Consider the following 23,337-nt stretch of genomic DNA (forward strand, 5'->3'; position numbering starts at 1 on the left):
CAATAGCTTTCAGCTGCACCTGTATAAAAGCGGCATCTGACCGGACTTTAGAGATAAGCTCTGCTGGATGAGGTCTTTATCTGGGCCAGCTGCTTGCCAGGGAGGGAGGAGGGTGCAAAGTTCATATGTCAGTTAATTAACAGACACTACAAGTTGCCAGTCCTAACCGCGACGAAATCCAGAAGACGCCGGTAACACGATAACGGCAGAAAGCAAGAGCGATTTCTTTTTGTCCACACTTCATCGCACATCTGGGTCTCCCTTTCATTGCTCGTCTTTCTTCTGAGCCCGCGGCTGAGAAATGCCTCTCTTTGTAGAGCCTAATTATTCCATGACTAGTAAGAACCTAATTACTAGAGGAATTAGCGCTGCATTCATTGTGATGTTGTAAGGCTTTCGAGCTACTGGCATGGCGGATGGCTGCCGTATGATTTGAGCCCCCCCGAACCCCCCTTTCAGCTGTTTAATATTTGAGCGATCTCTGGTTACAGTCCAGCAGACACACCTGTCGAAAAGTCTGCATAACGTCTGAGCGAGATTAATGCGTCTGTCTCGGACGAAGTGGCACACTCGTGTCGTACATGCCTGTATGTGAATGTGGGTTTGTGTGTCAGAGCAGCTGGGAACATTCAGTTGACACAGGCCGCGTTGAAGTCCAGACGCCCGCAACCTTATGACTGAATGTGAGCTTGCATGTTGTGCGAGTTTTTGCGCTTTGTGTGTGAAATGAATCCTCGGCTGTGACCGCAGGTGTCTCTTCTAGGAGCGCATCAGATAGATTACAATCTGTTGCCCAAAAACACACACGCACAAGTGGCATATACTAAATTGTGATAGACATCCAAAAAACGTTATTGGAAAAAAATCAAGCTCATCTCATGCAAACCACCCTTGATTTCCACCGTTTGATCTCACTGACTTCCTAACAGATCACATCTGTAGCTTCTCTCCCCGTCACACCAGTAATCATTCTTCGCGGTTTCATTTGGCAATGTAATGAAAGCAATTCCACGATGCTTCGCTTCGGCAGAAACGAGATAATGAGGACGCGCATGCACAAACGGAGGCGATGACGGTTAATTTAGGGAGACCGACTACCGTGGACCGCAATGGAAAATGCATGACCGTTTACAAGCACTAAACGTTCAGTGATCTTTTCTTGCGTGGCGTGTGCTGCCTTGGGGAACAAAGTATAGCAAGTGGTAACATGTCTGCCTGTCAATCTCAAAAAGAGCTCGGTCTCTCGATTATGAAGGTGAAGCAATTCAATTTATTACATTGCGAAACATCAGCCCACATGTAATCCCAAGTAGTTCTGCGTGACGCATCGAGTTAAGCAATTAATGGAAATCTGGTTATTTACTCTTTAGAAAGTTTATTATACAACACATTTGGATTGGTTTAAAACGGTACCAATGAAACAGTTTCAACACAGATTTCCTGCATTGATTTACCGTAATATATGTCTGTTCTTGTCGTTTATAATATGAAGACTGTCGCAAAACATTGTCAACATTCACAGATCTACGACCGGCCACACTGACCAAGATCAAGCCTAAAAAGGATGACGTATGAAACAAAATGCATTTCTTAAAACCATGGTATGAACTAGACCAGACTGCATGTGTGTGTGGTCTCAAGGGTCTTATAAGAACGACTTTAACTTTAAAGAGAGGATAGTCATAAACTGTTGGGTTGAAATGTCTTTTACAGCAGCTATAAAAGGGCAGAGTTGTGTCTGGTTGTGACCTAAGAGACTGCTAATCGATCAATGAACATTAGAGATGGCTAATCTATAGTCCCAACGGAGAATAATGAAAGTTAAGCAACAGGTCGTGTTGCGGATAGTCTGATAACATTCCCTGGAGGGTCATTTTGGGGGATGAAAAAGTGTTAAGATATTCTAGAAATCCGTTGATAATGTATAACTAACGTTTTATTAGTGGAATAAATGAATCCAAGGGACCAATATTTTCCTGTCAATTTTGCTGAATGTCTAAAAGAAAGAAGTCCCATCCCAAATAGTCAAAAATCTCCCTTGGTTGATGAAGTCTTTTCTTTTCGCACAGAGACCTGCAGTGCATTGACCAATCAGAGCGTCTGAACAAGCACGGGGAAGAGGAGGGACAAGTGTTCGGCTCCTTTGATGGGAAGCTTGTGTGTGGTGTAATAGTGGATCACTTCAGGGATGGTCTCGAACGGAGGGCTGTTCTGACCCAGAATGTAGCGGCCGTCTTTGCACTGTGAGAATTTCATGTGCATGAATCCCTGGCAGCTCCTAAAACAGAACATGCAAGACATGTCATTATTCCTCAATTCTAATAATTTGTTGCGTTTGAGAACCTTTTATCAGGGTATAGCATGATCGTACCATCGCTGATCTTTAGGATATCACTACAATACTTTCCCAAAAGAGGTGTGCCCAAAAATGAATACGGATAAAAGTTGTAACAAAATAACCACAGATATTTTCAATCATTTCATTGTGATTTGACAGCTTTAAATAACACAATCCCTAGGTGTGGTTCTGAATTGCATATGTGGGTCACCGGTGAACAAAAGATGACCTAGGCTAAATAGGAAAATCTGAGTAATCGATGTAAAAAAATATCAACACACCCCAGTGTAAACACTTGCACTTTACGATGCCCTTTATGGAAGAGGTGTATTGTGTAATTGGCTAGTGTATTAATGTTGTTTTCAGTAGAAAATGATTCAACGTTGCGAATGAAGAAAAGAAAACCAAGCATTAGTTCTATCCTAATGTTTTGTTGCGAGATCCAGCACAGGAAGGCAGCATGATTAAGTGGCGCATTAAAATTCAGGTCTTAACGTGTTCAGGGAGCGTGTCATCTCTAGCTAGGTATTATCTACCAGGTACGTGGTGAACAGCGTCACTTATAGAAAGACTTGAGGCTTGAGATAAAGCAGATGAATCTCAATGCTGGCCCTTTCAAAGCTGTCGATGTTCAGCCGTATTTTCTTTCAATTCCATCAGACCTCTATTATGGAGGCCATTGGCGTAGCTTGGTTGTGAAATCAGACCGAGCCGTTAAGTTGTTCCAGTGCCTTTTAGACTCGATTGTAGCATGTTACATAGCACAAAATGTGTGTGTACAAGTATTAGAAGGCTGTATATAGGCTTTGCTCTCAATGCAGACAAAACTATTGACTATGGTTCGATCTGATGTTACAGTGTCTTGGAAACGGTCTAAAACCAGTTACCTTAAAATGGATTTTCATATAAAAAGCTGTCTGGGCTATTCACACAAAGAATGATAAAAGCAAAGATGGCTATATTAGTGTCCACATCAACGGATGGTAACGTTGTGTTTATTCTAAGTTCGCAACTACAGTTTCATACATTCTAAATCCTTAATTTTAATTTATATTGTTTTTCTAACTCTGTCATCATTATATTATAGTGGACTCCACTTACCTCTTAAATTAATAATTGTTATCATAATAATCCTTGAAATGTAATATGACTATTTTGAAAAAAACATTTCTAAAATCTAATTTAATCAGATTTTAAGGCAAATATGAATGTGGTTTGGAATGGGTTCGACATAAATGCCGAAACGTGTTTAAGTATTTACTTATTTGTTCAAACACCTGTTCACATACAAGTCTATTTGAAAGAATATTAACATTAATAAGACACAAAGTAATATTTTAATTATATATTAATAATTGTATAGAATTATATTTAAACACTATAAATAAACGTTATATAATATAAGCCTTTATTTTATTTTATATACCACATTAACATATTAAGATATTCTAAACGCATTGATATAATTATTCTTATATATTTTTATAGTATATTATTATATGTGTTACAACATCATACTTATTTTATTTTTGCACTTGGACGTGTTTTTTATGCACCAGTTCTCCAAGACAATTTCCTTGTACATGCAAAAACCCATGATACTTTGCAATAAAGGCGATTCTGATTATGTTGTTGAATGTTCTGTGCGGTGAATTTACAATACCTGCCTTGTGTGATTACGGAGTGTGTGTAAGGGCTCTCGTCTGTGTGTCCTACTACAGGTCATTCATATTCATTAAAGCCGCCAGGAGGAGTTTTGTGAACTCGAGAGCTATTCACCTTACTGATTGCAGCCCGGGGAGAATAAATGTGAAAGAGAGAGCAGGACAAAACGGTGGGGGGGTATATGAGGTCTGGATCAAGGCGATAATTAGACGGGCGAGATTTGACCAGGTAAGCACTATCGCTCTGGCTGATAGCGAAAAGCGCATCAGTGTGCAAATGAAGGTGCGTGTGGGGAGGGTGAGTTGTTAAGGGGGTGAAAGAGACAAAAGAAAAAAGACAGGTGGGAATAAAAGAACAAAAATAACAAAGATGCAGACAACTAAACGCAAATGAGGCAAAACCCGAGGCAATTAGTTTAAATGAGGTAATGGGGAAGAGGTTTGCTCACTTCATTTACCAGTAATGGAGGGGATAGAGGATTAAAACGATGAGAGGTGGGTGCAATGATATACCTCAAAGATAGAGAGTAGTCCGAGCGACTTGTCTCGCTGTTTCGCACGAGATAGCTGCACTCCTTACATAGGGTGAGCAGAGACTCCGCCTCTGAACGTGATTGTGAGCCGTGATACCACCTGAAAGACGACAAACATAATTAATATTGTTAATATTTTAGATTAGTACCTGAAAAGCCAAATGTTTTGTCACACGGCTTCATTACTGTCAAACGACTGAACATGATAAAGTTTATATTGTCGCTGCCTTTAGCTGGTTACTTTACACAAACACAAAGATATTTGAGACACAAGTGTGTGTGTGCTCAAGTATTTATGTATATCAGCTTTGTATCATGTCCCATGTGAGACTACAGCTGCCGTCTGACTGAGGATGATGTATCTGGGGAATTTTGTATTCAAAACAGCTGACTAATTTGCAACAGTAGTTTGGATGTGCTTCACCGGTTTCTGTCACGCACCCTGTCCCCATATATCAAATATTCCATCTATTAAGCTAATACCACACTAGGCATTCTCTCTCAAAAGAACGAGATATATAATGCGTGTAAAGTTGGCATGAAACAAAAGTAGCGATTGTTTTTTCGATTGTTGTATATCCGAGTGAAACAACTTCTGAAATGAGAAAAACAATGTAGAGCGGAACTTTATTTTGTTTATCGAATACTGATTTGATCTTTAAAAGTTGGGTGTTGCCAACAAAATGTAGTCAGATTTGTAATGCAGTTTGCAATCTGTCAGTCATTGTAGCCCCGCCCTGAAGAGAGGTTGGTCGGAGGGAGGAGGAGGTTACAGTTTTTGATTTAAGATTACAAGTGCAAATTATTTTTATTTTTATTCATGCCGACCTAAAAATGATTTTAATATACCAATGCTATGCTTTTAAAGGTAGAGTTTGCCAAAAATAAAAAAATGTCATAAATTCTTTTTGTTTACAACAAATTTATAACTATATAACCATCTGTGAAACTGAGAAAAGAAAATATGATATATATATATATATGTCTCTGTGGTTTTGTGTCCATACAATGGAAGTCAATGGGGTCCAGTGTTGTTTGGTTACCAACATTCCCCAAAAAGATAAGACATACAGGTTTGCTATAATGAACAATGAAAGCTCTGTCATATTTAGGTGAACTATCTCTTTACTATCGATTTAACTTTGTAATATGCTCAATACATATTAAGCAACACAATATGATTTGCACACGGAGTGTAAAAACACTGCGTTAAATAAACATTTGTGCACTGACATATTGCAACTTGCTTTTATGCTAGGAATGATTAAGCAAATAAATATTATAGTCTGAATGCGGTTGCCAAAATATGCACATTGCGATAGTGTAAATTAAACCCATAAAATGTTCTAATCAATGGCATTTTTAAAGCATTTGAATGTAATGGTTTGTAGTGACGGGTTGGATGTACACTTGTTTCTCCAGCGGCAGGGTGGGGTCCACTCTCTCCCCGATCATGGAATGAGGGTCACTCGGCTTGCGTAGCTTCATGCTGCCTGTGGTCGGCAGAGGCCTGGATGACCTGAGATCCCACTCGGCACCTTCAAATTGCACTGTGTGGTAGAGAGAGAGAGAGCGAGAGCGCGAGAGAGAGCGTGAGAGAGAGAGCGAGAGAGAGAGCGAGAATTAAAGGAATTGTTCACTTTCAACATACATTTTCATGACAATTTTCTGACCCATGTTATCATCCAAGACGTACATGTATTATTTTTTTTAGCCAAACAGAAATTAAGGTTTTTGTTGAAAATAATTCAGGATTATTCTCTATATAGTGAACTTCAATGGACTCCAAACAGTTGAAGGTCAAAATTACAGTTTCAGTGCAGCTTCAAAGGGTTTTAAACGATACCAGACGATGAGTAAGGGTCTTATCTAGTGAAACAATCTGTCATTTAAAAAATAAAATACAAATGTATATGCTTTATAAACTGAGTCAGTATTTACAATTGTGGTGAATGTTCAATGACACACATTCAATTGTCTTTGTGTCAGTTTTGTTTAAAATGGTAATTCTGTGTGCGTATCCTGGATTCCGCCTACGTCAAGCGGGACCTTATCAACGTAATTACGTAATACGTGAATATCGAATATTCATCGTCTGGTATCGCTCTTTGAAGCTGCACTGAATCTGTAATTTTACCTCCAACCGTTTGGAGTCCATTGAAGTCCACTATATGGAGAATAATCCTATATGGAGAATAATCTTTTTGACTAAAGAAAAAATACATAAACATCTTGGATGACAACAGGGATGAGTAAATTATCATGAAAATGTATCTTGAAAGTGAACAATTCCTTTAATGTAATTCTGATCCTAACAAACAGTTTGTTATGGAAAGAAAATGTACATACATCTTAAAACTTCAAAAGCAGTTTATTTTACTCTATTTCATGTTACTGATGGTGGTAATGATAGCTATTACTCACAAAACCTGGTTAAGACATGATGTGACAACTGATTATATGCTCATCACATGCAACTGATGACATCATCACCGAGCAGTAACAAATCTAAACCAAAGTAGGAACTGAAAATTTTATAACAGAACCAATATAACAGTGTGAAAAAAAGAGACCTGAGGGCCGGGGGGAGGGGTGCGAACCAAGCAAACAAACCAAGTGTGAAAACAGTCCACATGACATACTACTTTGACAAAGACAGCATACAAAGGGGAAGCAAACAGAAGGTTCGTAAGAGTACGTTTACACGATAAAAAAAGTTTTCTCCTTGGCATTTTTGAAAAGTTTCACCTCCACACGACAGCGTTATCAAAACGATCTGCATTTACATGGATACAAGAAAACGTATAAAAACGATGTGCATGCCAGGCCAGTGGATGGCGCTGTTGCTCTATAAAGAAACCATACGTGCTTGCGCACATCTCCATACACTGTTTTAATCGCTTTTAATACACATTGTCAACGTGAATGTGTGTTTATAGTAGTGTGCATATAAATACTATGTCTCCACTTGTTGTAGCGGTGCAGTAAATCTCCATTTTGCTGGAGAAATGATAAGAATGTCACACGGCACAGATATGCAGCATTGACGCCGCTATTATTATTTGGGAAACACTCACGCATGTCTACAGACTGAACTTGTAATACGCAGGCGTAGTACTATTTTTAGTGGAAAACGGTCTCGTGTAAACGGACTCTGTTCGAAGAATCTATTTCTTAGAGCAATACAGTGAGCTGAATTGTAGGAACCAAACAAATATTGGGACAGATGCCGGACACTGGAAACTGGAAAGAGGGGTCAAAGTTCACCTTGCTCGCCAAAGACGTGCTCCTCCTCCAGCTGTCCAACTGGAGGAGGCCAGGGCAGCTCGGCCAGATCTTTCATATCTGAGCGCAAGTGACAGAAACAGTGAGATGGAAAGAAAGGATGTTGAGAAATATGCTTGAAATGAGAAAAGACAGATAGGAGGTCATACGGGTGATGAAGTTAAAAGTTAAAAGAAGAGAGAAAGAGGCAAGGCATTGCTTATCAGAAAGAAATGTAACAAGGAGCGGAGTGAGAAAATGTAATGAGAGAGCCGACTCAACATGTAATTACCATTACAACCCCAAAAATCTCATTACAGCCACACTTACACATGCTGGTGATGAGCATTTACTCTGATACTCAACACATAAATCATTCAAGGACTCGTGTATTGCTGAGGCAAGTTCTACATGTCTGCATTACTCTTTAATGGCTGGTTTATGTACACGTGTCAGATGGATGTCTTTGTCTAGCGTGTGTTTTTAAATTAATAAGCTGGCTAAAAGCTTTGTTTGAAAGTGCTTTGGATAAAAGCATCTGCTAAATGCTTAACTGTAGATGTAAATAGCTAAACCACAAAAACTAAATTATCAATAGCAAAAGCACACAATTGCTTATCGGTTATTATAGGATTATGGACTCTGAAACTAAATTTTATTGTGTTTCCCTCTCTCAGAACCCCATACCAGCAGGCATATACATGAGGCCTCTTGTTACACATACAAGCGTATCGGACCCTCAAACACGATTACAAGATAAAGAATAGACCCAGCGGGAGGTGTGTGACATCTTTATACACAAGACCACCACCCCATCAAGGCCCCCCTTGAAAGGAACATGACGGGGGTTATATTTAGAGAAAGTAGCGGGCGGGCCAATACATCACCCTGCTGACTGGTAAATTATTAAAGACAGAATGTTGTAGACTCTTTCGCCCTTTTCCCTGTGCATTATTGATGCCGGGTGTGGTACAATGGTCCCATCTGGAGATCCAGAATGGCCTGGATCGGAGGAGACCGGTGGCCCCAGCTAATCCTCTTTCAAACCAGGCTAACCCTGTGAATAATCTGACTAATAATACAGATGATTTGACAAATCATCTGTTTTGATTATCAATGAACCAAGTAAAGTAATTAATAAGCATTTCTAAAGTTTTCTAAACTAATTGACATAACAATCCTACAATCCTCTAGTCTGTATTAACCCTAAATAATTATTTGCGCTTTAACACTTGCGAGCCCAATAAATCCTAAAAAGATTTGTATTTGTTATTTTATACAGTTGTTGTTATTATTTTGTTTTATATTTAAGCATATATTGGCTATTAAATAATATGACACAAATATAACCTTTCACTTCTTTATAGTCCTCTTTAGAAAAAGCTGTCATTTTGCCACTGGCCTTGATTTTTTAGCAAATTAAATTAAATTAGCTAGCTCAAACCTCGAAAGTAACTCAGAATCACATTTATTATACATTACTTTACTACACATTGTCATAAATAAACTTTAAATACTTCATCTTACTAACCACTTTTGTTAAATGGTGCTAAAACGCTTGTTTTATGAAGTGTTTTGAGTGACTGATTTGATGGGTTCAGACAGTGAGTCTCGTAAACTCAGTGTTTGACAGGAGTTTTTTCAACAAAATGAATCGGTATAAATGAGTCATTACGTTGCGAATCAGACATTAGCGGAAATTGACGCACTGTTAGTTTTTCACAGCTGTTAAAGAGACGTTAACAAGGAAAACACTTCACTGGATAAGATTTTTCCTTTATGTCAGCTGCATGTGTGGACCACATGTCAGGGAAGAAAAGGCAACATGTTTTCGAGCACATTCACACCCAGCTCAGAATTCAGGTTAAAATATTCTCTGAATGCGCCACGTGAAAAATAGATTCTGTCTTCCGACCTTGCTTTTGATTAAAGTGAGAGGGAGAGAGACAGTTGAGAAAACGACATGTATCACTTCTTATTAATTAGATTTTATGAGATGGTGGAAAAAAGAAAATCAAACATATCGCTCAAAAGAAATCGGCTTCATATGTCGGTCATCGGTCAGAGAAAACCCATATCAATCGACCTCGAAGTAACAAAGGCAGCACGTGACGTGTTTGTGTTCACATTAAAAACATTATTATTATCAGCCCTGCGGTAGAAAATTAAACCATTTACGTACGACTGGATTCGCACGGAATGGAACGATGAAGCAACAAGACCGATTTTTGCGCAATGGTGGAAAAGCACTGTTCTGTGAGAGCATTTTAAAAACACATGCAGCTGTCTGTCCCACGATGCTTTTATGCTGTTCGGTTTGGGCAACACTGAATGAAGTCCCAGACCTGACAAAAGCTGAGATGATAGAGCTGGATACAGGACGTGGCAACTTGACACGTCTTAAGTACAAAATTTCAGCTGCTATTAGATTATAAATGATAATCTTAAATAATTTTATTTTTATTTTGCCTTGTTGTGCAAGCACTGATGTGCTTGTGCAGAGGCTGCAGCTTTTGCTAGAGAGGAACTGGAATCCCCTGGTTAGGCCTGGTTTCCCTCTGAGGTTTAGTTTTGGGTTCCTGGCCGGTGGGCAACTAGAATTTGAAAGTTTTATTTAATTAACACTTCATAAAGGAATTTATAGTCGGTTTAATATTTGCCCTGTGTTTCTATCTCCTTATCCTTATCTTATCTCCTCATGAATTACATTAAGTGTTAAAATAAATCTTTGGTGGGGAAAATTTCACCCTGTGAAATTTTACCTCGCATGTTATAAAAAACAATCGCATTTGCAAGCATTTTGGTTGCAGACTAAAGCCCTGTTACTGTTAAAATTTTTCCTTTAGATCTAATGGTAGTGAACTGTGTTGAACACAAACTCATTTAAAGAAAAAAAAAAACTTGAACTTAACACGTTAAGTAACTTGTTGCCTGCCAAATGCATTAAAATAAATGTATGCATTAAAATATAATACTCAAAAAACTAAATATATTCAAATATTACTAAAATTAATAACAACTGAAATGTCTCAAACTAACTATTGTCTTAACAATTCAATAAATCTAGAGACGTATCGACAGACAAATCTTTATAAAGCTACAGGTTCACAACCATCTACTCCAACCCGAGACCTCCCCAGCCCTTCACTGTATGAAGCTAATGCTCCGCATTAACCGTCCGATCAGTCCTGTGGTTCCTGCATGCCTGTCAAACTCCGTCTGGCTGACAAAGGGCAACACATCAATGCCTGTTAGCCAGTGTCCCGCACAAAACCAACACTGATGAGCACGAGCCGCTCGCCACAAAGGTTATATCAGGGCTACCATGAATCATGCCGCGACAGATGGCCGCACCATTCGTGTATAATTACAACAAAAGCGTGCAGCTAAAGACAAGAGCGCCCCTTGCCAGAAATGTGCAGAGCCGGCAGAATAATCTAAATGCGAGTGTCCATCTGGAATAATCAAAGTCTCATCTGAGCATCTAATAAAACAGAAACTATATCCCACCGCTGGAAAACTGTGATTAAGTCTCGATTTATAGGAGAGATGTTATTACTAAAGGTGCGAACAAAGTCTTCATGCTCTTTTATGCATCGCTTGCACTTTACATGTGATGTACAATCACGTCTAGAGCAAATTTTGCCGGCAACTGAATTCCATTAACACATTTCACTGCGTCTAATGTGAATAGATTTTTTTCTAATTGCGAAGGCTTGGCGATATAGCTAACAATATCTTTAACAACTTTCCATGCATTATAATCAATAAGCATGCTTTATAGTTATTTAACGTACAGTCTTACAGTAAATGAACAAAAAACTATTGAAAGATCACAAAACTAATTACATGCATTAAATATTTGCCTTAGTAACAATATTTCGCAAATGTGTTGTAATTGCAATAAACACATTTGCGAAATTTACATTTCTATTCACAACAACAGAGAAATTAAGGAGCTACGTCTTTAAAAATGCTATATTTACTGCGCAAAGAGCATTATTTCCCGCTAATGTAGCATTTATCAAACGCTTAATACTGTTTTCGGTAATTTGCGAAAAACAATGAGAAAATCCCATTTCTCTCCCTTCATTTGTCCTTTTTCCACTCCCTTGTCTGAGCTTTTTATCTTTTGTAAACCACTTACCACCCTCTCTTCTCACTCGCTTTCATTTCTCCTCCTAAGTGAGATGATACCCCCCACCTCCCCCATCTATTTCTTCCTCTCGGGCCTCAGTGTATTTGTGAGAGAGAGAATTACTTGGGACGTGTCTTTTCATTACTGTCACAGAGAGAAAGAGAGAGGAAGAGAGGGAAATAAATTGATATAGGAGCCATCCTCGCATCCCTTGGGCTTGCTTACAGCAACTTGACAGACCGGGACATGCGAGTCAACGCTTTTTCTCTCTCACTCACTCGATGTGTCTGAAGAAGTCCTTTCAGCCACATCAAAACCATACAATGAGATAAAACTGATTTTACTTTGTTAAAGGTCTTATTGTGAATAACTTATACATTTTGGGGGTTTGTTCTAAAATAAAAATTATTACAATATTACTGTAATATTTCATCTTAATCCAATGACTTGCTTTGACTTCATGTTTTTTAAATTCAACCAATCAGGCTCCTCTAATTTTATACAGTCCAACCAATAAATAAGCATAAAAACTAAAAGAAAGTCACGTCCTAAAGAGAGGGAGACATTTTTTTCAGGTTGCGGTAATGTAGGTAATTGTGAATGTTACCGTGCCTCTAAACAGTACATCAAACTCAGTATATCCTATCATTCAGCGATATGACCCTTAGATGCGCAAACACCATATCACGAACGCCAACATGCATACCAATTCGAATGGCCAACATGATGGACGGCCACACACAAATACAGCCGCGGCAGCATTCACATGCTTGGTTGCTCTGACCGGATGAAATACAGCCAGTGGCTTGCTGCTGAATGCATGGCTGCGGTTGATTAGCGCGGTAATGAGAGCAGAGAGGCCGGAGTGACGTGCAGAGCGACCGCGTGGCTTAAGTGATTGTAGTAATTGAGTGGATAGTGACAGCTTTGCAATGGCCTAATTAAGACGGGCTGGACGGGGGCCAGATATTTCCTTCACCGTCGCACTTTTAACAACTGATGCGAGACCAAAAAAACGAGTTGAGATGCAAATAAGATGAAACCATCTGTTGTGATGGCATGTCAAAACACAAGCTGGGGAGTTTGTGGTGTCATCAAATGACGTTACGATCAGCACTCATGGTAATGGACTGTGCATACTAACAGTTTCAGCAGTCATTTGATTGAACAGGTTACTTTTTCTTACTTTAACTTTAGAATGCGGACATGTGAGATGTAACCTAGGCAACTGTTATAGGTCCTTTACAAAGAAAGCATCTATAAACGCATGACGCAACACTTAGGAATGCTTTAAAAAGTGCAGCACAGACAGCAAGGGTTTCAAGACAAAAGCTTGCGAAGTTTGCTCCACCTCCGGGGTTTTCTGATTGAGCCATTGTTCTGGAATTGACATTAACATTAGCTGACATTAGGTTCCCTGTAGCTCCGTGGTTAGAGACTAGAATGGTGCTAGAAACCTTAAGGCCATGGGTTCGATTCCCAGGGATTGCAAGACCTCAGAAAAAAAAGTGTATAGTATCTTGAAATGTAGTTCAGTTTGGATCAAAGGGTATGCCAAATGCATAAATGTAAATATAATTATGGCCCGACACTAAACGTTTAAACTATTTAACTTGACATTGCGTTAAAATTTTTGGACTGCGAGAACGTCATGCTAAGCTACCGCTATGCTAACATGTCAAGTGAGTAAATTAATTGTCATGTTACATGTAAAATTAAAAAGTAAATCTAGAATGGTTTTCATGTTATGACACATTTATACAAATTAATCTGACTGGCTGTTGCTCATTTTTGTCCAATCAGTAGATCAACATTATTTGTTTGCGGTTCGCAAAATTCTGGACATGGTTTACATGCTAAAGATGCTTTATTGCCTTTTTGCCTCTCTCTGTCCCGCTCAGCTCATCCCTTTCTCAGACCAGTTGTCTTTTTCACTTCATCACTCCCCTGAGTGTGATAATCACCACTACTGGAGGGGTAGAGGGCTGAGAGGAGGGGGCTTGCGAATAGAAATGCCCCCTGTTCCCCCGTGGAGGTTTATCAGCCCGAGAGTGTCAGTACTGCAGGACCACAGACCTGTCAGAGCCGAAAGTGTGAGAGGGAGAGAAAGAGAGAGAGAGAGAAACGCTGAAGGAGAGTGGAAGTGTCAGCATGTGACAGATTGCTGCCCGCCACTCGCAAGGCTGACCCCTCCTCGCCATGCCCCGCCTCTCGTGAGCACCACAAAGAAATCTTTTTGCTCCCACAATGAAACGTACACACCGGAGTATGGAGTATTTGCTGCATGGCTAGTCTCACTTGCTCTGTGTTGTAAACCAATGCAATTTCAATGGCGTTTAGTGCTGTGCACTGCAGCGCCGTTGACCGCCAGCTTTGGCCTTAATTAATGGAAAAAGTGTGCGTTTGTGTGAGCGCTGGAATGTGGGCGCGAGGGAGAGATGATTTATTTCAGTGTCTCCTTGACCCCTGACTCAGAGATACAGCTCAATTAAACAGTACTGCCCCGCAGCAACGCTCTCGTCAACTGCCTACAACTTCTGTTTGGTCTCTGCATGATATCCAGATTCTCTGGATTCAATAAGAGCCGTGTGGAGAGTGTTTCTGTGCTCAAAAAGCCCAAAAATGTTAACCACCTAAACCAGAATGAACCAAAGATTTTGAATACTGCCAAAAATGAAACTGAGAATAAATGCATAAACATTACAAAAAAGAAATGACTCCAAAAGGCCAGACTGGCTATGGGCTATGGTTTGGACCAAACCGGATTTTATTTCCATAGTACTTGCATGAATCCAAGAAGTTGTGATATATTCGTAGAAAGTCAAGCGCTCGCTTTTTAAATATATTGAATGGGTTTACTTTGCTGGCAATTCTTTTTTTCAAAGGAACAGCACCTAAAAATGAAAATAAATGCACAACACTAGAAGATATTTTTTAGAACCCTTACTGATTTCCACCGTAACACAAAACCACTGAGACATTTCTCAAAATATCTTCTTTTGTGTCTCACAGAAGAAAGTCAAATACAGGTTTTAAATAATAGCAGAATAAATTAATGATTATAGAACTTTTATTTTTGGGTGAACTATCCCTTGTAATATTATTTTGAATGGCCATAAATGAATAAACATTTTCGCCCGATTTATAATGTAGTTCCGGCATTTACCAGGAGGGTATAACAGATGGTCTATTCTGAGATGAGAAATTCCAAGAAAAAACACCAGTATCCAGTGTCATTTTACCATGCCATCACAAAACATCTGGTCAGCTTACCTGCAAACGCTTTTGAGATATGTTCCTTTTTCCACTCCCAGGGTTGATCATATTCATCAGCCGGTCTCTCGTCGTCTTGCGGCAGTCGACTTTCCTTGCCCTCCTCGGGCAGATCGGGCTGTCCGGGGACTCGCTCCTCATACGGGGTGTCATAAAGCTGCACCTCCCCTCTTCCCCAACCGCATCCTCCACCAGTTCTCCTCTGCAACTCTGCAACATCCAACAAACCATTATTACCAACCAAATGAAGCTCACTTTTTCATTACCATTTTAAGTGACTTAGCATGTTTTTAACAACTACATCAACTATCATTGTCACATTAAAAAACAACTGTGGTTGTTCACTTCACTAGCCAGTCAGACGGTCTCTTCTTTTTCCGTCAACATGTGCAGTTCTTGGCCGACATATGGCACAATGTGGACCAGACTTTACATCAACGGTCTCTGCTATTCTATCAAATCCTGGCAACCTGTGGAAGTCTGTCTTTGCAGACGGTGGCATTTGTTCATTAAAACGGGCAGCGCTGTTAAATCAAGACGCAACAATAAATCGATATGTTCCCTTGGTTCCACAGCTGGGATCCCTCGCCTGGGCTACATTAATTATGAAAATGCCTGGTGATGAGTGGCGGGGTGTGAATCTGAAGGAGAAGCAAATTGTGTTTGCACAGCTTGGCGGAGGCTCAGGGTTTCATACGGGAGGGCTTAACAAAGAGATTGGACTCCGCACACATCTCTCAATCTCTTGTCTCGACCGATGGGCATTTCCATTTTCATTATTATCCCTCTCAACCAACAAACACCAAACCATTGGATGCCTGAATGACCTTTAAGTGCTTTTTAGTGCGAATTAAGGTCTGTTAAAAATAGAATTAGCTACAGCTACTAACATTAGGAACATTAGTCTTTCATTTCAGCTAATGCAAGTGTAGCTTAATATGCAGAGACAACCAGAATTCATTTGCCGTTTGAATCTATAAAAAGTGCAAACATTGCGCAACTATGAATAAATAAAAAAAACACTTTCTCAAAATATATTTTACTTATGTCCACACAATGTGAGTCAATGGGGTCTAATGTTGTTTGGTTACCAACGTGTTCTGCAGTCTCCCAAAGGTATGGAGGTTGAATAAATAATAAAATAATTAATTTTTGGAGAACTATCCATTCAATGGCAAACTGCATATACATGAAAGAGTTCCAAGCCAAAACACTCAACAAATGGCCTGAGCATAAAAAACGATGACATGCGTGAAACCGAGTGTGCGGGATGGACTGCCCGGAAAGAATGATCAACAACCGCTTAAGTGAAAGAGAAAAAGCAGGACAAAGAAAAACAGGAAGCCTTATAGTAGAACTTTAACCTTCACACATCTTGCTCCTATTGGGCACCTTCTCTGTCTCCATAGCGACAAGAGGCGGCCCTGAGGGACAGACCCTGAGGTGGGGGGGGTTGTGGGGTAGCGCGTGTGTTGATGTTAAACGGTTTCGACGCAGGGTGGGGGGGACTGCCAGATTTCACAGCACCTGTAAACCGACAGCGAATGAGAGGAGAAATTAACCTGTAGAGATGGATTGAGATTTAAATGAGGCTGCCTTGAAGGCAAGATATATCTGAGGAGAAATTTGCTGGATGCTAGGGGGCTAGAATCAGAAAAAGGGGCTATAAACCCTAGAAATATTCATGGGACGATTTTACTGTGACAATTTCAAAGGCTGGACAATAAGTGTTTGGTTTTGCTGGCCGGGTAGATCAGAATTTCACTGGCACAGAAAACCTTTTTACTTCATCCTGTGGTTTGAAAAGTTTAATAATTGAATTTGCAACTGGACAGATCATTGAAATTGCTTATTTTTAAAACCACCATGTGAAAAAATGGTCACGATATGTCATAAAACTATACATAAATACCTTTGGGGTGTACTATAATTTTTCTGTGTTGCCCTAAATGAAAGTTTCCTTGAATGAACTGCCAGACCATTAGGATAAAAGCTGCTGCCAAATGTAAATCAAAAAGAATAAAAAAGTGCCCGAGTCATTGTAAACACTCGTATATAAGTGCATTTCACTCTCTCCAGACTTAAGGGGCAACCAGACTCCCTGAGGCTGAGTATTCACACTAAAAATATATGGGCAGATCTCAAACTTGGATCACAAAAAAAAAGAGACGCGACATCAATGAATCCAAGACGACTGGAGAAACGTTCGATTGGTTAGATGAACAAAATGAACATTATAGAGTACATATGACAAGACTATGTAATGTACATTTCATGCAGTGTGTAAATGTAAGCAGTCTGCCAAGTTGTAGAGCAGAAGGTATATGAATAAAGTTATTGACTTCAAGAGTCGACTCTTAATCACGCAAACGAGTCATGCCTTAGTCCGATTCGCAAACCGCCGCAGATTTCACCACTACTACATATAGTCCCCGCCTACGTTTAGCTAGGACTGCCCGCGAATACTCTTCTCCAGTTTCTATAAAGTGCCTCCTTCTGAAACCCTCTGATTGGTAAAGCTGACCCCGTCTGTCGTGATTGGTTCCCCACTTAGAGCGCATGTCTGAAGATGTCCCACCCATACTATAACAGTGAGCTTCCTCTTCTCAGGCTGTTGTGATTGGTCGGCCCCCCCTCAGTGCATGTGTATTCATAAGCTTTGGCTTTTAGCAATAAACAGTAACAATGGCATCAACTTCAGTTTAAATGATATGGATCGATCGAAGTGTAACAGAGGTCTACCAGGCCATGTGCAAACATCAATCTTTGTTAGAGATCGATTTTTTTTCCAACTATGGCAAGGGAAACTACATCGGACCGAATGGCGTCAGACCGGTTATATAATTTATCACTAATAACAGAAGTGTTAGTTGTGCCTTTTTATATTGGACCAAAGGTTATTCAAAAACTCTGAATATTTACATCATTTACCAAGGAAGTAAAGGGCTATAGTCCGATTCCAGCCATACTCTGTAGTCCTTGAAAATCAAATTCTGTTAAAGACAATATCTTGCTTGGTATTTAACTTTGAGCTTTATCATTTTGCAGATATTATTTATGATCTGACAGCAACATTACACACTGACTAAAGTTACATTTTCTGTAAATAAAATATATTTTTAATTGAAACTGCACTGACCAGTGATCACTTTTTGGGCCTCGTAGGGCTCCATATAGCCGTTGTTTTCTGGAGTGATTGGGCCCTGGATGGTTTCGGGGCGCAGGTCCAGACGGGCATCGAACGGGTCGGAGTAGTCATTATCTCCCAGGACTGGAGCTGATGGGACCACCTGAACCAAAGAAGACTAAAGTCATGGGACATTGCTTCACACCCAGAAGGAACACAACATATCAATTTACCATCAAACTAGAGAACGGACAGAGAAGAAAGTCATGCGAAGTGGACAAACAAAAAGGTTTCCTCATGGTATTTACACTTGAAATCTATCCCCTCAAATGCTCAAAATGGTTAAATAGCAATAACACCACACAGCATGAGGCACTCGAATCCGTCAGACGTGCAAAGATGCGACACCTTACCCTGTTCATCTGAAAAAGGAGGCCGTTGGGAAGTGTTGATGAGTGTGTTAGGAAGTACATTTGCTTCCCGATCCAGACACAGAAGCAGCCCACAGTAAACTGGCAATTTAACAACTACAAAAGGCGGCCATATGGTCCCTCAAACAAGGGCTCTGGCCGACAGTTCTGGGCATCAGAATTCAGCCTGCAATCTGTAAAGCATGCTATGCAACAACCTTCCGATTTCCCACAAGTCGCTATGCAAATCGCCCATTGTCTGGTTGATCTTTAAAAAGAATAAGGAAACAATAAATCGCAAACGTTCATTAGAAACGCAATAAGAACTTAATGAGTGCCGCGGTAAAAATTAACGGAGGTTAACGTAGAATTGATGCGTAGCAGCCCTAGCATGCAGCATTTAAGACAATGCGCCTCCAGCCTCAAGCTTTAATTGGGATTGAAATAGATGGTATTGGACCACAGCAGCAGGCCTTAATCAAGCCAAACCAATCAAATCATTCACCATTGTTGGTGATTACAATCAATACGTTTCCACTGAAGCATCTACAGACTTGTGCGTGTGTGCGTGTGCGGGCACCTTCACTGCCTGCCAGTATGGGGTGTTTCTTCAGCATCAGATCACAGAAAGAAACCCTCCTGTGGGTATTCTCAATGGGACCACCCCCTCCCCACAAGTCTAACTAAACTCTATGTATTATTCAAGGGCTTTAGCTGCGGTGGATCAAGGGGTTTTGACACCTTTGGAGCTCTGAGAGACGAAATCTAACGCGGGGTTAACAGAGGGGTTTACATGAAAGATCGTTTCAACAGCACTCGTTTGACAGTTTGTTTAATGTTTGTTTTGACCGGATAGGTTTGGATATCAAGCCTTCACATTGTGACTATCTGCCTTTGTTTATAATTGATGTATGTGATTGGTCAACCAATAGGAATTTTCATTAGCTGATGCCGATATCTAGTCAGCATATCTGCCAATATCCTTCATGTTTAGATTTGCAAAACTTACCGGATCTGTTGGTTCCTCAAAAGAGACAGAACTCAAGAGGATCTTGCTGCGTCCCAGGTCTTGTGATTCCACCTTTATGAGGCGATGTTTCGGCGAAACCACCTTGATATCCAAGCTTGCAGATTTCAGAGGAGAGCCGAAACCTGTGTGAAGAAACTCAGTCGGACCGTTGTCATTTCTAGTCCTGTTCTCAAAGTCTTCATAGGGATCCTCAAAGTCCAGGTTCTTCTGAGCACGATACGCTTTCAGTATCTCGCTCTCTGTGTAGTCTGGTTTTGGGGGTTGAGGGGGAACTCGCTTGCTCCCAAAACTTAAATAGTCTTTGAACCACTTTGCCATTTTAAAGCTTACAAATGCAAACCTGTTCCAAAATGAAAGATAACAACGTACCCGCTTGGATCCTCAACCCTGGTCTGAAGAAAAGCAACCCAGACTAGATTTCGGGTGTTTTTATTTGGGTTATATTTTAATTTAATATGAAATTCTTGGCAGCAAGAGCATCTATGGTGTAGAATTCATGTTCCAGTACAGACGCATGGCAGTATTCCTCACCCAAGGTCAATCCCTGGGAACAGCGACCAGGTATCACAGATGGTCCATGGCTGTCATAAATCGGAAGATCTGGGGGCTTTTCAACACCTTTCGCAACAGTTAACTGTCTGAAAATGAATGACTGAAATAAGCAAACATGCACATAGAAAGCAATTTACAGTACACATCAATTCTGTCAGGTAACGGGCTTGTTAATGGACATGCTGTTTTCTCCTCCGATAGGCATGATGTTCTGTTGCAGACTTAATTAATTCATAGATCTAATTTTGAGATTTAGACTTTTATTTTGAGATATTTTACAAACTGGAGAGAAAGGAATCAACATTTATTAACTGTTGACAGTAAGGAACTGTTAAAGAACAAAAGCAAACAAACTAGTGGTTTCACACGTGCTTCTGATGCGCAACTGCGCACCGTCTCGGGGACACAATAGAGCGTTTCGTTTTAACCACAAGAAGATAGAAAATAACGAATCCTCCGGAAATCATAATTGCCATTAAAACAAGTGAATAACAAACTGGACAACTCTACAAGATCTCTCCTGTTTTCAAGAACTCATGAAAACTAAACGCGAACGCGCGATCAAGAGCCGCATTTTCATTTCAGATAAAACATCGTATGACACGTTACATTTAATTCATCAAGCCCGTTGAACAGCGATTTAGCGCTAAATCAAAAAGACAACGATTACGTGAATGGTACTTACATGGTTTCAGATTAATTTTTTCATTGAACTCCAGACGCGTTACAACGTTACTGTTTCAGATGTTACAGTGTTTCTGAAGTGTAAAACTGAGGGCGCGCGAGATAGAATGATGACGAATGTTTTCTCTCCTCGTGTATGCTTGAGAAGAACATTGAGGCTCATCTGAACGCATGAACGAATAAACACACGCGCACTCAGAGAGAGAGAGAGAGAGAGAGAGAGAGAGAGAGAGAGAGAGAGAGAGAGAGAGAGAGAGAGAGAGAGAGAGAGAGAGAGAGTACTTGAGCGTTTAAAGGGGAGGTGCTTACATACAGAGGTGCTTGTGTTTCTCCTTAGCCGATCATTATTAGATACAATCTACGGCAGTAAATCTCTTTAAATGTAACACTTTAACACTTGTTAAATTGATTTATGCAAAAGTGGATGGATGGATGATAGAGAGAGAGAGAGAGAGAGAGAGACAGACAGACAGACAGACAGACAGACAGGTAGGCAGAGATATATAGACAGACAGACAGACGGACAGATAGATAGATAGATAGATAGATAGATAGATAGATAGATAGATAGATAGATGGACGGACGGACAGATCGACAGACGGACAGACGGACAGACAGATAGCCAGCCAGACAGACAGACAGACAGACAGATAGCCAGACGGACGGACGGACGTCTGGATATATATCTATAGATGGACAGGTAGGCAGATATATATACATATATATATATATATATATATATATATATATATAGCCAGACAGATGGATAGGTAGGTAGGTAGGAAGGCAGGCAGGCAGGCAGGCAGGCAGGCAGGCAGGCAGGCAGGCAGGCAGGCAGGCAGGCAGGCAGGCAGACAGACAGACAGACAGACAGATAGATAGATAGATGCACTGACATACTGCAATTACTATTATCGCATTTACATGTGCCAAATTAAAGTGAAAACACATAATGATGGGTTCACACCTGTGGACTGGTTTGACAATCTCACAGGAATATGACAGGTTCACCAATGTGTTAATGATGTGAAAGTGTGTGAGTGCTTTTGCACTGCAAAAATATATCTCGGTTTACCACACATTTAGAGAACTACACAGAAATTGAAATACAGAAAAAAGAAATTAGTTTATAACAAATTATTGAGATTTTTATATTCATCTCTAATGGATAAACACATTGCCAGTGAAATATATAAGTACCCGTGTGAACTATACAGTACATACATGATTCGGAAATGTGCTATTCCATTAAACGTGAATCTTAAAATCTCACTATAAAAGCCTATATGAAGAATTTTTTACGACAGCCATGATCTCACTCTCTCTTTCCCCATAGAGATGGAGGAGGATGAGGTCATAGCAGACACCAACAGCCACCCCCAACCAACGTCGGCACACATCTTCTGCTCACTTTTCTAAATTGCCCCTTTCAATCTGGGAAATGTTAGAGAGGAAGGACCTCCCGGGACAAAGAAAAGACCAGGAGAAGCCAGAATAGAGATGGAAATTGCCCTTTTCTAAAGAGAGAGGAAGATGGATAATATATCTCTAGTATAAAATTATGGATTGTTGGTTTTACATTCAAATTAAATAAATAAGACATGTTATAATTTTTTTCTCAGATATATATATATGAATACATAAAGCGTATTTGCAGTCTGTATGCGTATATAGTGTATTTAATGGGTAAGGCAATGGTTTAAATGCTCAAAATGCTTTTAAGCTTATGCCAGGTTCCTAAATCTGAATGCTTGTCCCATTTTGCCAATGTGTTTCTGCAGTATCTTTGAAAAACTCTGTGAAACCAGATGTGGGGTCAGTCAAAATAAATGCTTGGTTTTTCCGCCCCCATGTGGTCACTAAGGTGAATTGCTGCAGAAATGTTTTTTTCTTCTAAAAAAACTGCTACTTTTGTACATCAACCCTCTTTTTTTTATTCTATAGATATAAGTGTCTGAAAGCATTGAAAAAATGAAATATAATATACAAACCTTCTGAATCAATGGAAGATAATCAACGACCCCCGCCGTCCTCAAGAAAACTGATTTCTCACGAGGCTTCTCAAACTATTGCTGATTGGCTCTAAACATATTTTTATTATTTAAATTTGCACTATTTGCTCAGCTGCTGTCTTTTATCATTTTATCGGGGTCGGCGTGTTATTTTCTTATATAACAAAGAAAGAAGCGCGACTCTTGAAGCGCACATGATACCTGTGTGCTCGGCCTGCGGTGCTCACACCTGCCAATCAACCACTCTGACTCCCCGCCCCCGTAGCTGATTGGACAGATTTTGTGTCCAGTCAGGCAAATTCAGCGTGTGT

General features: G+C 40.0%; 1 protein-coding gene across 4 annotated transcripts; it reads right to left on the minus strand.

Moving 5' to 3' along the window:
- Positions 1-1,245: 1,245 nt before the first annotated feature.
- On the minus strand, positions 1,246-23,279 carry shdb (Src homology 2 domain containing transforming protein D, b). Of its 4 annotated transcripts, XM_079470879.1 has the most exons (8): positions 21,015-21,232; positions 19,757-20,415; positions 18,350-18,500; positions 15,211-15,420; positions 7,803-7,880; positions 5,944-6,085; positions 4,516-4,635; positions 1,252-2,278 (listed from the first exon to the last, which is right to left on the minus strand). In XM_079470879.1, the coding sequence occupies exons 2-8, from the start codon at positions 20,093-20,095 to the stop codon at positions 2,092-2,094; spliced, it is 1,227 nt and encodes a 408-aa protein (XP_079327005.1). In that variant the 5' UTR covers positions 20,096-20,415; positions 21,015-21,232; the 3' UTR covers positions 1,252-2,091. The 4 variants fall into 4 exon arrangements, with proteins under 4 accessions (XP_079327003.1, XP_079327005.1, XP_079327002.1 ...); XM_079470877.1 differs by lacking the exons at positions 7,803-7,880; positions 21,015-21,232 and adding an exon at positions 23,006-23,279 and having other exon boundaries at positions 1,246-2,278; XM_079470876.1 differs by lacking the exon at positions 7,803-7,880 and having other exon boundaries at positions 21,015-21,254.
- Between the last annotated feature and the right edge of the window lie 58 nt (positions 23,280-23,337).

This window comes from Barbatula barbatula (assembly GCF_947034865.1).
Source record: "Barbatula barbatula genome assembly, chromosome: 13".
Classification (NCBI taxonomy): Eukaryota; Metazoa; Chordata; class Actinopteri; order Cypriniformes; family Nemacheilidae; genus Barbatula; species Barbatula barbatula.

Bases quoted from the DNA above. Each gene is read 5' to 3' on its own strand.
- shdb (XM_079470879.1), bottom strand. From the start codon at position 20,095: ATGGCAAAGTGGTTCAAAGACTATTTAAGTTTTGGGAGCAAGCGAGTT. The intron at 15,421-18,349 runs GTCAGTGCAGTT...TGGATGTTGCAG, and splicing joins GGCCCAAAAAGTGATCACTG to AGTTGCAGAGGAGAACTGGT. The intron at 2,279-4,515 runs GTATATCATTGC...GTTCTGTTTTAG, and splicing joins GACTACTCTCTATCTTTGAG to GAGCTGCCAGGGATTCATGC.